We start from the raw sequence: 13,308 nt of genomic DNA, 5'->3' as shown, positions 1-13,308 counted from the left end.
CCTGTGATGGCACCTTTCTTTTCAGCTGTGTGTGCATGTTTATCTGCTCTTTGAATGCGTATATAGTACATTCATAATGTGTCTGTGTGCCCCACAGGTGAGTCTCTGTGTTTGTGCATGTCTGTGTGTGTGTGTGTGTGTGTGTGTGTGTGTGTGTGTGTGTGTGTGTGTGTGTGTGTGTGTGTGGGGGTCTCACTGGCAGTAAACTGTGTGTGTGTGTGTGTTACCTGCGCAGCCCGGCATCCAGTTGCGTCTCCTCGGGGATGAGCTCGGCCTCGCTCTGGGCGATCCTCATGGCGAGCTCGCGGTCACGCCGCTCCTGCTCCAGAATGGCCTGCCGAGCCGCCTCCTCCTCACGCTCGGCCGCCACCTGCCGCTCCATCTCCTCCTGACACACACACACACACACACCACAGTTTAGAAACCAGCCCCCATACACATTTAATGTCCCATGTCACATAGGGTAGATGGAGTTCTCACACAGGGTTGACCTTGGGTGGCAGTATACAGAAAGAAAATCTTAATTAAAGTCAACTTCAGACAGGCATGTTTACATACCCTCTGTGTAACTGTGTAACACAATACACTACCGGTCACAAGTTTGGGGTCACTTAGAAAAGTCCATTCCACTCCATTATAGACAGAATACCAACTGAGATCAGTTGCATTGTTTTTTTAATCAGGGCAGCAGTTTTCAGATTATATTATGTTCTTACATAATTGCAAAAGGGTTCTCCAATGTCTTCTCAGTTAGCCTTTTAAAATGATATCAGATTAGTAAACAGAATGTGCCTTTGGAACATTGGATGAATGGTTGTTGATACAGTAATAGGCAATGTAAATATTGCATTAAAGATCAGCCATTGCTTTCTACAACAGTCGAGAACCGGTAGTATATGTTCAGGACAACTTTCTTCTGGCTTTGAAGTGACACACATAAGCGTACGGCAGTGATCTATAACAAAGATGAAAAGTACACACACACACAGTCACAGTGGACCTGGGACAGTACGAGCAGACTACTTAATATCCACTGTCACACAGTGGCACGTCCTCCTCCATAATGAAGTGTGTGTGTGTGTGTGTGTGTGTGTGTGTGTGTGAGAAAAGTGAGAAAGTGGGAAAACAGCGAAGATGATGGATGGATATGTCTGCTCTCTAAGTCAACTTCAACTCATGAAGGGCGTGTGCGTGCACGCGCGAGCACACACACACACACACACACACACACACACACACACACACGCGCACGACGCACGCACGCACGCACACACACACACACACACACACACACACACACACGCCTGAGGTCAGAAAGAAAGAGATGGTCCATAGATCCATAATCCAAAAGTACATTGTTTACAAAATGAGGGCCGAATTTCTTGTCTGAGTGCAAAGAAATGACATGAATGTTCTAGCACATTTCCGGCTGTTCCACTTAAGTCAAGTAAGGAACCAAAGGCAGCCTTTGCTTAGCAAACCTGTGTGACCTACAAAACTATCTGTGAAGGAGCCAACAAGTGCGCGAGACCTTCTAACTCCGATGTACCGTTCTGTAATCGCTTAAGTCGGCGCGTTGGATTCCAAAAGGTGAACGTTGTCTTCCTTTATCTCCCCCCCCACACATCAAGCAAAAGGATTCCGCTGACACACGGTGTGCATGCAGGCCAAGAGCTGGACTGTGTGTGTGTGTGTGTGTGTGTGTGTGTGTGTGTCCATCTGTGGGTCCTCACAGGGGCCACGGCTCTCTCACTCCCTCTGGAGGGTTTCCATTCACTCAATTAGGACATAGCAGCCTATCAGCGCTCAAATCCAGGGTCAGGGGACAGACGAGGCTTACGCCACCCCATCTAGGACACACACTGCGCTGCGACGGGGGCCAAGCGTCAAACGCAGCCTTAGAAAAAAAATAAAATAAAAAAAATGGGTGCGTTTCTCCAGGGGGAGACAGTCAGCTTAAAAAACATAAAAACAAACCGACCATGTACTGTAACAGTGAGAGCGGCCGAGAGTGACTCTGTTACTCATGACTGGGTAGGAGATTTGCGAGGCAGCCAACTTTGAGCCGTTAACCGTGAGGCACAACTCTAAAAGTCCTCACAGGAGAGAGGTTTTTGTGTTTATGCAGAGACACTATAAAGAGACAAAAAGTGAGAAAGAGAACTGAAGAGAAAGTGTGCAGGAGAGCCAAAAGTTAAACTCAGCAACTTAGCATCCGCAGAGAGAGAGAAAGAAAGAAAGAGATAAAGAAAATAACATTCAAAAAGGAAAAAGTCTGAGACAGCCAAAAAAAGAGAGGAGAGGAGAAGAGCAGCAAGAGACCAGGACGGAGGAGGAGGGTTAGCAGACGAGGCATGAGAGGGCTGGGGGGGCAGAGCCAAGGGGGGAAGGCCTTAGGTCGCTCTCTTTGATCAAGACAGGGAGCCAGGCAGTCGCGAGGATAAAAGCTGGAAGCAGTGATTCATCCAGTTCAAGCCCAGCGCCGCTCAACACAGAGCGACTGCTGTAGGAGAGGAAGACGAAGAGGAACGAGGGATAGAGAGAGGAAGTGAGAGGAAAGAGGAGTGTGATGAAGACGAGCGATCATGACAGAAGGATGAGAAGAGAATGAAAAGACACAGAGTGAGAGAGAGAGAGAGAGGGATAGAGAGAGAGAGAGAGAGGGATAGAGAGAGAGAGAGAGAGAGAAAGAGAGAGAGAGAGAGGGATAGAGAGAGAGAGAGAGTGAGAGAGAGAGAAAGAGAGAGAGATATCCATATTTCCTCTATGTTCTTTACGTTCTCCCCTCTGAATCTCCATACTGATCCATACTAATCTCCAGTAGTCAGATTAAATGCCAGAACAGGATCTCTACCTCAGATGAAGGTCACAACCACATATTTGGCATCGGCCCTCACGATGCTAGGATTAGAACACATTTCCCAGTGGACAGTGTCCAGACCCTCTCCACAAAGCAAACACATTGCATTTATGTAGCACAATCACATCCAAAGTGCTTCACAATAAAAGAATGCTCTGGTGGTAGCAGGCTAAGACAGAGAGATATGTTTTAAACACATAGAACAACATGGGCTGAGAAGAGAGAGGGAGCAGGATCAGGGAGAGGAGAGAGGGAGCAGGATCAGGGAGAGAAGAGAGAGGGAGCAGGATCAGGGAGAGAAGAGAGAGGGAGCAGGATCAGGGAGAGAAGAGAGAGGGAGCAGGATCAGGGAGAGGAGAGAGAGGGAGCAGGATCAGGGAGAGGAGAGGAGAGGATGACTCAGACTACTGAGTGTAAAGAAAGTGGACTGAAAACAATCTTGCCTTGCGCATGAAATAGAAAAGGGCAAACTCTCTCACGAAGCCCCTAAAGTGCTTCCATCAAGTGAAATTGAAACCACTCCTCACCATGGAGACAGAGAGAGAGAGAGAGAGAGAGAGAGAGAGAGAGAGAGAGAGAGAGAGAGAGAGAGAGGAGGGGAAAGGGTGAGGATGAGAGAGAGAGAGAGAGAGAGAGAGAGAGAGAGAGAAATGTGCTTATTGTGCGGTGAGATGAGACAGTGAGATGCCGTTCCATGTTCTGGCCTCACCTGCAGCGTCTCCTGCAGCCTCTTCTCCTCCTCCTCCCTCTTCTTTCGCTCCTCCTCCTCCTGCTTCCTCTTCACCTCCATCTCTGCTTTCCTGAGAGACGGCAGAAAGATCGAAAAAAGAAAATCATAATCTCTCTCTCTCTCTCTCTCTCTCTCGGCGGAAGAGCAGCCTCGTCCCATTGATCCAGAGGCAAGGTCAGGCGAGGTCAGGTGAACCAAAGCTCATGTCAGTTCTCCGTGCTCATGCCAAAATTCGCTGCGACCAGTAAATAACACTCTCCCTCATGGCCGCCCATCCTGAACAGACACCGGCTCCAGAACTCTGGCTCGCTGCCTCGTCGTAATTGAATGTTTCATAATATGCATATTACTCGTAGCTCTGTGGCAGGCAGGAGGGGCAGGCTGTGTGTGTGTGTGAGCGTGGTGGTGGTGGTGGTGGTGTGTGTATGAGCGTGGTCGTGGTGGTGGTGGTGTGTGCGTGAGCATGGTGGTGGTGGTGGTGGTGTTGTGAGGGTGGCGGTGGTGGTGTTGTGAGGGTGGTGGTGGTGGTGTTGTGAGGGTGGTGGTGGTGGTGGTGGTAGTGGTGTTGTGAGGGTGGTGGTGGTAGTGGTGTTGTGGAGGGTGGTGGTGGTGGTGGTAGTGGTGTTGTGGGGGTGGTGGTGGTGGTGGTGGTGGTGTTGTGAGGGTGGTGGTGGTGGTGGTGGTGGTAGTGGTGTTGTGAGGGTGGTGGTGGTGTTGGTGAGGGTGGTGGTGGTGATGGTGGTGGTGTTGTGAGGGGGGTGGTGGTGGTGGTGGTGGTGGTAGTGGTGTTGTGAGGGTGGCGGTGGTGGTGTTGTGAGGGTGGTGGTGTTGGTGGCGGCGGTAGTCCAGGGGCTTAGGTCAGTGGAGCAGCACGTTCACGACGGTGCCCTTCACATGCACCTGCCAAGTGGGCTTTTTTTGGAGGGACCCTGTAATAACGACAAGGCCCATAAACTCCGGTCTGTCCCCCGAAATGACCCAGGATGGGAATAAAATAATGTGGAATGCTAGGTGAAGCCTCTTATGAAGGATTTTATGACACTCATCAAAATAATAGGCCAGGCGTGACCAAATATGTCTGAGGCCATTGTAGGCATAGTGTCATCTGCATTTACAAAGACTACCTACTGCGCTCCTCAATCTCAACTAAAAGGGCATAGTACACCTAAACAGTAAAGTGCTTCTGTTGCAGAGAGCTTGTTCATACACCGTCAAAACAGTAACTAGTAAAATAAATCTCATTAAGGAAAAAATGTATTTCTTTGGCCCACTAAGAATTCAACTAGGTAGAGAAAAACCTTAGCATCAGAGGCTGTGGTGAGAATTAAAAATGACGTGGAAGCAAAACAGAACTAAGATGTGTTAAGAAAGGGAGACGCTCCCAAGGTTTATTACAAGCCGGCTCGGAGGAGAACATGAACCAAGTTGCCTCTGTTCAAGTCACCTACCGATTCTCGTATGTCACTGCCTTTTATCTTGTTAGTAGGCTCTTTGTCTGCTCCAGTGGAAAAGTTTAGACACGCCCCGAACCTATGCGTGCTTAATTGGCGCCGACCGCCTATGGTGAAGTCTGGCATGAGACAAAACCTGGGCCATCGTACATGACAAACGACTTGATTTGCAAATGGTCAAGGCGTGTCTTCACCAGGCACAAATCAGTAGTTAATACAATATGAGGCAGACAGGCTGATGAAGTTAAGATTACATTTGTTTACAGTATGTACTTACAAATAATTTTTACTACAAGGCCCTTTTAGCAGCAGTTCTTAGGCACATCTGCACAACATTCCATGCAAAGTGTTTCACTATAGAGTATTTCACTGGAGTAGGTGCAGGTACTGTGCCGTCTGCATTTACAGACACTGCAGACTGTGCTCCTCAAACTCAAGTGAAAGGCTTTTTTTGTATGTACACAGTACAAAGTGCTTGAGTGCTTGATACATACACTGCCATTGAGGGGAATGTACTAAAATAATTTCTGGGCACACTGAGAATCTTGTGAACTAGACTACATAAAACAGAACCTTGGCATTCTCTAGGCCATGATTAAATTCCTAGGCACTTTTGCTGATAAATACGCAAACTTTCCATGTGTAATTTCCATGCATAATTATCCCAGGGTAAGAGTGTGTACAGTAGATGCACATATAAACTGAAGCATTCAACTTGCTTTTTAAATCTGTGTATATTTGTGTCAGATATACAGAGTAGAGGTGTTAAATTCCTAGTGTTATATTTCCCACAGGGGCCAATCAACAGCCGAGCCTGTTTACTATCAAGCTACCTTTGTGGGCAAAAACATCGCCAACAGAACCGCCGTCGAGAGCATTTCACTGAGGCTATGTCAAGCAGGCGCAATCAAGAGAACATGGCACTGAGCAGCCAATCAGGGACTCACAGTTTGCGTTCTTCCTCTTCCTGTTTGCGTCGCTGCTGCTCCTCCTCCCTCCTCTTGCGCTCGCGCTCCATCTCCTCCTGGATGCGCAGGAGGCGCGCGCGTTCCTCCTCCTCCTGCTTCTTCTTCTGCATGGCGCTGAGCAGCTGCTGCGAGCGCGTCACCAGCGCCTGGTGCTCGTGGTCGATCTCGATGCGCGTCATCACCGTGCTCTACACACACACACACACACACACACAGCCAAAGACTTCAGTACGCTGACGTCAGTCCCTCAACCTTCCCTGGTGCACACACACACATGAAACAAAACATTCTCCTCATGTGTTCTATAGAAAGCTGAAGACTCTCAATAGAAGCTTGTATTGTTAGATGTTGTATATACTTAGCAACGGTCTGTTATTGAGATTTAGCAGACCACCGAACGTTGGGAAGGCCCATTCAAGTGAATGGAGCATTCTGCAGCACTCCGAAGAGCCATGTAATAAAGTTAAAGAGTAAAATGCAGAGAGGTGAACCCTCAGCTCAACTCCGCAACATCACGAAGATGGCTCCATGCACCACTGAGAGAATATAGCACTCAAAACATTAAATACAATCATTTCCTGGATGCCACATTCTCAAACTGACTTGTAGCGCAGTTAAGATCAACGCTTCATTTAGCACTTGGCGCTCATAGGAAAACAAAACCCATGAGCCCAAAACCCATGTGGTACGACTGACAGAACTGCCCATCAAGGCAAATGGTTGTATATTGCATCATTGTGGCTTTCCATTATAACTGATAATGTCATACTAAATCTACACAAATGGGCCTTAAGATGCCTAAAATGGTCATGAAAACCCATGAAAGTATGTGTTCATTATGCTAACTGTGCTGCTTTGCTCTTCTCTTTAACTCTAGAACTTAAACAGCATTATTCGAATTCTACTTCGCATTATTCTACCTAGTGTTGTATCGCATAGAGAGACTTTTTTAAGACTCATCAGGTGATCCACTCAGGTCAGTGAAGTTGAAGTGGGGTCATTCACTATGAAGATGAGGGTGGTTTCTATGGAGCTGCAGGCCTTTGTTCATTAGCACTACAGTCGACTGGACTCTACCCTGCCTCTCTGTGGGCTCTTCTGACCCACAGCAGATCTGTTAAACTGCAACAACTAAATCTCTCATCCTCTCTCGCTCTGCGTTTCTCAATTTTCTGTTAATCACTTCCTCTCTGCAGCTTTCTTTCTCTTGGTCAATGATTTTGCTTTGTAAATTGTAATTTAACTACATTTGTGTGCAGTCCTTTGTTATATCTATGAATATTAAGCAACATGTTGCATTGCTACAACAACCTCTCCCTGTTCTTAACTGTCCTTCTCTCTTTACTTTGAGCAGGACAGTTCATCTATTGTATCAGGTGTTTGTCATCAGGATTAACACAATGGAAAACAAGGGACAATCAGGGGGAGGGTGTGAGTAGGACACATTCTGACACATTCAATAACTTTAATATAATTTTGCCAGAGGTTATTCATACAACACTTCACTTTTCCCCATTTATCCCCGTATATTAGCCCAGTGGTTCTGCACAGTGTTTTTTACCCATACTGTCCATACTCGCACTGGAAGCGTACAAACTCAAGGTTCAATTTACAGTATAATTTATAGTGCACACCCTTTCCTCAAAGTCAAGGTTCTGGTGTTTGTAACCACCTTTATTACACATTCAAACCCTAGACTGGGGGAAATGTAATAACTTGCCCTTGGTGTGAGTGTGTGCAAGTGTGTGTGTGTGTGTGTGTGTGTGTGTGTGTGTGTGTGTGTGTGTGTATTCATCATTGTGTGTTTCTTTTCAACTGCTTGATCTCCTCATATTCTCCATCTCTCTCTCTCTCTCCATAAGGTGTGAGGAGTCTCACTGGCAGTAACCTGATTTCAACAGGAGGTGCTATAAACATGACATCACCAGTGGGTAACAGGTGTTGATTACTATGCATTGGCATCGTCTGTCACTAGGGAAACCATTCTGTGCGTTTCTGGTATACACAGGGGACTGAAATAACATATGTACGCACAGCCTTACACGTCACGGTTGCTCTAAAAGCATCATTCTAGTTATGTCTACATAGTTACACCACAAAACTGAAATGAAAAGTTCATAGCACAAAATCCATCAGCATTCCCTAAAACTCATTATTGCCATAGTTGTATACTGAAACACAGCTCCTTGGGCCTCGTGGACATTGAAAAATACATTAAGTTTGTTGGAAGTGCTTTGTGTGCGACTTTGTCATCTAATCTAAATTTTACTGACAAAGCTGCAATCCCAAAACACCACTAGAGACATTAATCAAGCGTCTGGGTATTGTGTGCTCTTAAAATGTCCAAAAGGCACTTTAGACGAGCCAGCCACATATTGCATATTTCCTGTGGCTCTCCATATGCTGTCTTTCATCACGTTCTACACTTAATCCCAGAAATGTAATTTAGAGCGCAGATGCTACCTCTAAACACCAAGGCTGAGGTACACTAGACCAGCAGCATGCTTCTTGGCGAACTCAAACATCCCGAGAGTGAGAGAGCTGTGGGTAGACAGTAAAACTGTGTGTCATCCAGTCCCAATAGGAGAGACAAAGGAAGGGGCTGAGCACAGCAGATGAAGGATAAAGGGCATGTGTGTGTGTGTGTGGAAGAGCAGGCGGGGGATATTATAAACAAACAAGATTTCATCTCCCTCACAGCGCTAGGGAGAGGAGAGAGGCAACAGGCCTCTGATGAGGCTACTGCAACCACCAGGAGCTAGAGGAGAGGGATGGAGTGACAGCAGAGAGAGAGAGAGAGAGAAAAAGAAAGGAAGAAGAGAAAGGAGAGAGAAAGAGAAAGAGAGAGAGAGAGAGAGAGAGAGAGAGAGAGAGAGAGAGAGAGAGAGAGAGAGAGAGAGAGAGAGAGAGAGAAAGAAAGAAAGAAAGAGAGAGAGAGAGAGAGAGAGAGAGAGAGAGAGAGAAAGAAAAAGAGCATCCCCTGTCTGGTGAATAATATATGTCTGTGCAGTGAAGTTCAGGGATGAGTGGCCTATCTAACTGAAGAAGTTACTGCACAGACTCTCTCCTTTCTCTTCTTTGACTGAGGAAGTTAGATAGGCCACTCATCCCTGAACTTAACTGCACAGACCTCTCATAATTACCACCCCATCTGGTAGCCATGAAGTATAAAAACTACAACACTTTGTGTGTGTGTGAATGAGAACCAGACATAGAGTGCCAGTATGCACACGCATATTCTTGCACACACACAAGCACACACTCGTGCCAACACGCACCTTGATCTTGATCATGAGGGTGTCGATGGAGGCGTCCAGGTCCTGGATCTGTTTGAGCATCTCCTGCTGTCCCTCCTTCAGACCGGCCACCACCTCGTTAAACTTGTCCATCCTCGTCTTCAGATTACGCACCTTAACCAGCCCATCGATCCTACACACACACACACACACACACACACACACACACACACACACATTAGTCACAAATTCAGTTTGAACAAAATCCTGCTGGGAGCACTGACTAATGAGCACCATAGACCGAACTTCACTTCTCCACGGTAGGAAAGGTCTTGCTGAAGTCACGTCCAGTGCAACTGCTAAATGCTGCAGCAGGAGTTGCTCTCCCACCTAGCCCAGTCTACAACCCCCACATGGGCTTCCAGCCCTGACACCAATCCCCCCCGATACACCTTAACAATCCAGCACGCCTGGTTGCCAGCACTGACAGAAATCCCCAGTCCGCGGCAGCCCTGGACTGCTCTTGAGCTGTCAGTCACGAGGAGCCCTAGGAGAGCGGCTGAGAGGGCAATAAAGCGGGAGCTCTGGCCGAGCCACCCGGCTACCTCCCGCACAGCCAGGGGCCACTGAGAGCCGTGGCTGGTTTCCTAATGAGGAAGAGAGGGAGGACATGAGTGAGGAGGAGTGGAGGAGAGGAGGAGTGGAGAGGAGAGTGGGCCGGGAAAAATCGATCGAAGAATCCAGAACGGGCATCAAATGAAAGATAAAGATAAAGATAAAGATCAGGAAATCAGACAAATATCTTTATCTTCAGTCGAGATCTTTTTAGAAACACACAAACAAAGATGGATAGAAAGGGGGGACGAGGGGGATTAAGCTCATCAATCATAGAGTTTGTTTAAAAAGGCTGAACAGAAAGTGGTTGAAAAAACGAAACTGCTAAGCCTTAACACAAACTTTTAAAGAGTGACATCAGAATGGTGTGTGCTTGTGTTGTAGTAATGTGCTATCTCCGAAAACAGACTGAAAAGCTCTTTAGCCCATATGACAACAGAGATTTCTCTTTTCCTTTGCATGGAGGCACCCAATTCAGACGGGCACAATTAAAAGAACAGTTCAGTGAAACTCAGTTTGTTAACTGTTAATTTCATTCCAAATGAAAAAGGAAAGAAACTAGCATTTTAAATGGAATACATGTAAACAAACGCATCCTTTTAATTAGCCAAGTGTGACTACAGTGTTACACCCTGCCCCCAAAAAAAGAGCCTTGAGCCAAATAAAAAGCTCTGAAAATAAGACCGCACACATCCAACAGAGTTGAGAACGGGCTGTTCAGATCAGGAGGTGAAGATCCACGTCCGTGTCTCGTGGCAACTGAGTTTGTTAATTAGCACAAATCCCCAGCAGTCCTGGGTGATACTGGCAGCCTGGAGGCATGGCCTGAGCAAAGCTATGAGGCAGGTTAACCATGCCCACTTGACTGAACTCGAGGGGGAGAAGAATACTGACTCCCATGTGAATACTTGGTAGAATACTTGCTAGCTTAAAACATTGGGGATTTGGTGAAGTTGGGATTTCACACAAGATTTTTTTTTTACGTACTAATGTATGGAGTCAAAATGTTTTGAGTATAAAACTTCATTGGGGACTAATGATGAAATTGGCCATCTGCTGTTTCATTCCATAAAGCTATTTACATAATGCATTAACCCTGCTTTGGAATAATGTTAAGCCCTGTTCCTGACTAACTAGCCTCAAGCGGTTCGCTTATTGCTCTAATCGAATACAGAGTGAATCAGCCTCTTCGGGAGCACCTGCTTATGAGTGTGTTTGATTAGGGTTGCAAATCAATCCGGTATGAGGGGCCATGGCTCTGGGAGCCTTGCTGCTGGCACAGTGGGGCGCGCAGGAGGAGACGGCGAGTGTTAACGGCGAGCATACGCACGTTTGATGACGGACAGCGCGCACCACTGGACCTTCTTCCAGCGGCTGCAGATGAGCCACTTGTTGACTTGCTTCACCAGCTCCGCCAGGTGGTCCGGGTCTGACTTCATGATCTGATCGAACTCCGAAAACTGGAGAAGGGGGGGTGGGGGGTGGTAGAGAAGGAATAAATCAAAAACCGGGCTGATAATGTATGCCAGCGAAATAAAATCAGCCGTTCGCAGCACGTCACACAGATTGCCATCTCTGTGAGTCTATGTTAATAGATGACTTGCACTGAAGTAATGTCCTTGTGGTGAAAGTCGCAGGGGAACGAACGACTTGATGAATATATAAGAGTGAGAGAAAGATAGATAGAAAGAAAGAAAAGAGAAGTGAGCACAGAAAAAGAAGTGAGGAGAAATAATGAGAGGGCGAGACAGAGTGAAAGTAAAAGACAGTAAAAAAAGTGGAAGAAAGACAGAACAGGAGGTAGAAACAGAGAAACAAAGATAGATAGAAAGCGTGATGAAAGAAAAAGAGTGGAAAGACAAGAGGAGGAATGAGAGAGACACTGAATAAAATGACAAGGAGAGGTGGAGAAGCAAATGTAAACTGGGCAGGGAATAACATATTCAACATTTCTCATTAGCACATCCCAAATTATAACCAGGGTTGGTGCCAGACCGAGTAGGCGCATGAGAGGACAGACAGTGCTCTATCGCATTCTCTCTCTCTTTCTCTCACACACACACACAGACATGCACACACACGCACACACACACAGACACAGACACAGACACACACACATGGAGTGAGTGCGATTGAGCTGATATGAGATAAATATGTCTCGAGCTGTCTTGGAATGGCACCTCTGTGAGGGGAGATTAAACTCATTTTCCAGCAGAGACAAAAAAAACAAAAAAAACAAAACAATGTGCACCCCCCTCCTCTCCTCTCTGTATCTCTTCATCAGAGCTGGTGGACTACATGCCCTCCGAGACCTCCCCTCTCCAGAGCAGCGTCTCCTCCCAGCCCTGAATATCGCACAAGCGCTCATCCATCTCCTGGCCTCTGCTGCACAGGTTTTTAACACTGATAAATGATTCATTTAGCTGCAAATCAAACGCCCATCTGCTTGCAGTGACCCTGGCGTTCCAGCTTCAGTGCCACTCGACAGAGAAGCCAGGAGCTCTGGATGCCCCGATGCCTGCCTTTGATAAACATGAGGTCTGCCATTTGAAAAGAGGGAGTGGGATGAGCGATGACAAAAGAAACAGCAAGGGGTGTGGGGTTTTGGGGGGGATTTGGGATTTTGTTCACCTTTCCAGGTCGGAAGAAAACTTTGGTCAGCCCAAACTTGTAGTCCTTCTCGTTAAGACCGAGGGCTTTGAACAGAGCCTGAGAGAGAGAAAGATAGAGATAGATAGATAGATAGAGACAGAGAGAGAGAGAGAGAGAGCATACGTGTTCATGGATGGATGCTTTCAGTTTACCAGTCTTGTACATATTTCTCGTCACACATGAAAGAGAGATCAGTTGAAAGACGTATGTGAATAATAGACCCAGAGAGCTGAGGGCTCGACAGCAAACTGGCTGGCAGGAGGCCACCAACGCCGAGATCAATGGACTGAGTCACAGGCATGAGAGAGAGAGAGAGAGAGAGAGAGAGAGTGAGAGAGTGAGAGAGTGAGAGAAAGGCTGCTCAAAGTATTGCACTCGCACAACTGGGGCTGAAAGTGTCTGATGTGTTTTTTTCTTTCAGTCATCCATCCTGCGAGTGAGAATTTAAATGCACACGCTGTTGATGACCGAATCACTTTGCTCCTAAATACATACATTACTCTTCTTCCTTCCTCTTTTCGTTCCTCCTTTCCTAATCACTTTCACTCTCCCTTTCCTCTCATGCTTCCTCCTTTCCTCCCTAGGAGAGATATCTAATGACGTCAGAAGTGTCCTTATGTGGTTTCCTTTATGGGAAGTAGGCCATGCCTTTGATACTGACCTTGCAGAAGAGTCTCGGGTCGAGGCGCGTCAGCTTGGCTGGCATGTACTGCTTGTACATGTTGTAGAGCTCGTGGAAGGGAGCACGGGAGGGGAAGCCGCCCTGCATCAGGTCCAGCACGGACACCATCCCTAC

The 13,308-nt window shown here is 46.9% G+C and overlaps 1 protein-coding gene across 1 annotated transcript in view; it reads right to left on the bottom strand.

Annotated features, from left to right (window-relative positions):
* myo6a (myosin VIa) overlaps positions 1-13,308 on the bottom strand; it is an 83,840-nt gene that overhangs the window by 16,548 nt on the left and 53,984 nt on the right. The window contains exons 21-27 of the mRNA XM_048250429.1: positions 13,174-13,304; positions 12,492-12,569; positions 11,191-11,320; positions 9,288-9,550; positions 5,989-6,197; positions 3,570-3,660; positions 228-388 (exon numbers count right to left, since the gene is read on the bottom strand). Of these exons, the coding sequence (XP_048106386.1) occupies positions 228-388; positions 3,570-3,660; positions 5,989-6,197; positions 9,288-9,550; positions 11,191-11,320; positions 12,492-12,569; positions 13,174-13,304 (1,063 nt within the window). The remainder of the gene's footprint in view (positions 1-227; positions 389-3,569; positions 3,661-5,988; positions 6,198-9,287; positions 9,551-11,190; positions 11,321-12,491; positions 12,570-13,173; positions 13,305-13,308) is intronic.

Source organism: Alosa alosa, chromosome 8 (genome assembly GCF_017589495.1).
Source record: "Alosa alosa isolate M-15738 ecotype Scorff River chromosome 8, AALO_Geno_1.1, whole genome shotgun sequence".
NCBI lineage: Eukaryota > Metazoa > Chordata > Actinopteri > Clupeiformes > Clupeidae > Alosa > Alosa alosa.
The sequence above is the reverse complement of the archived record's forward strand: the minus strand, read 5'-3'. Positions and strand labels throughout refer to the sequence as shown.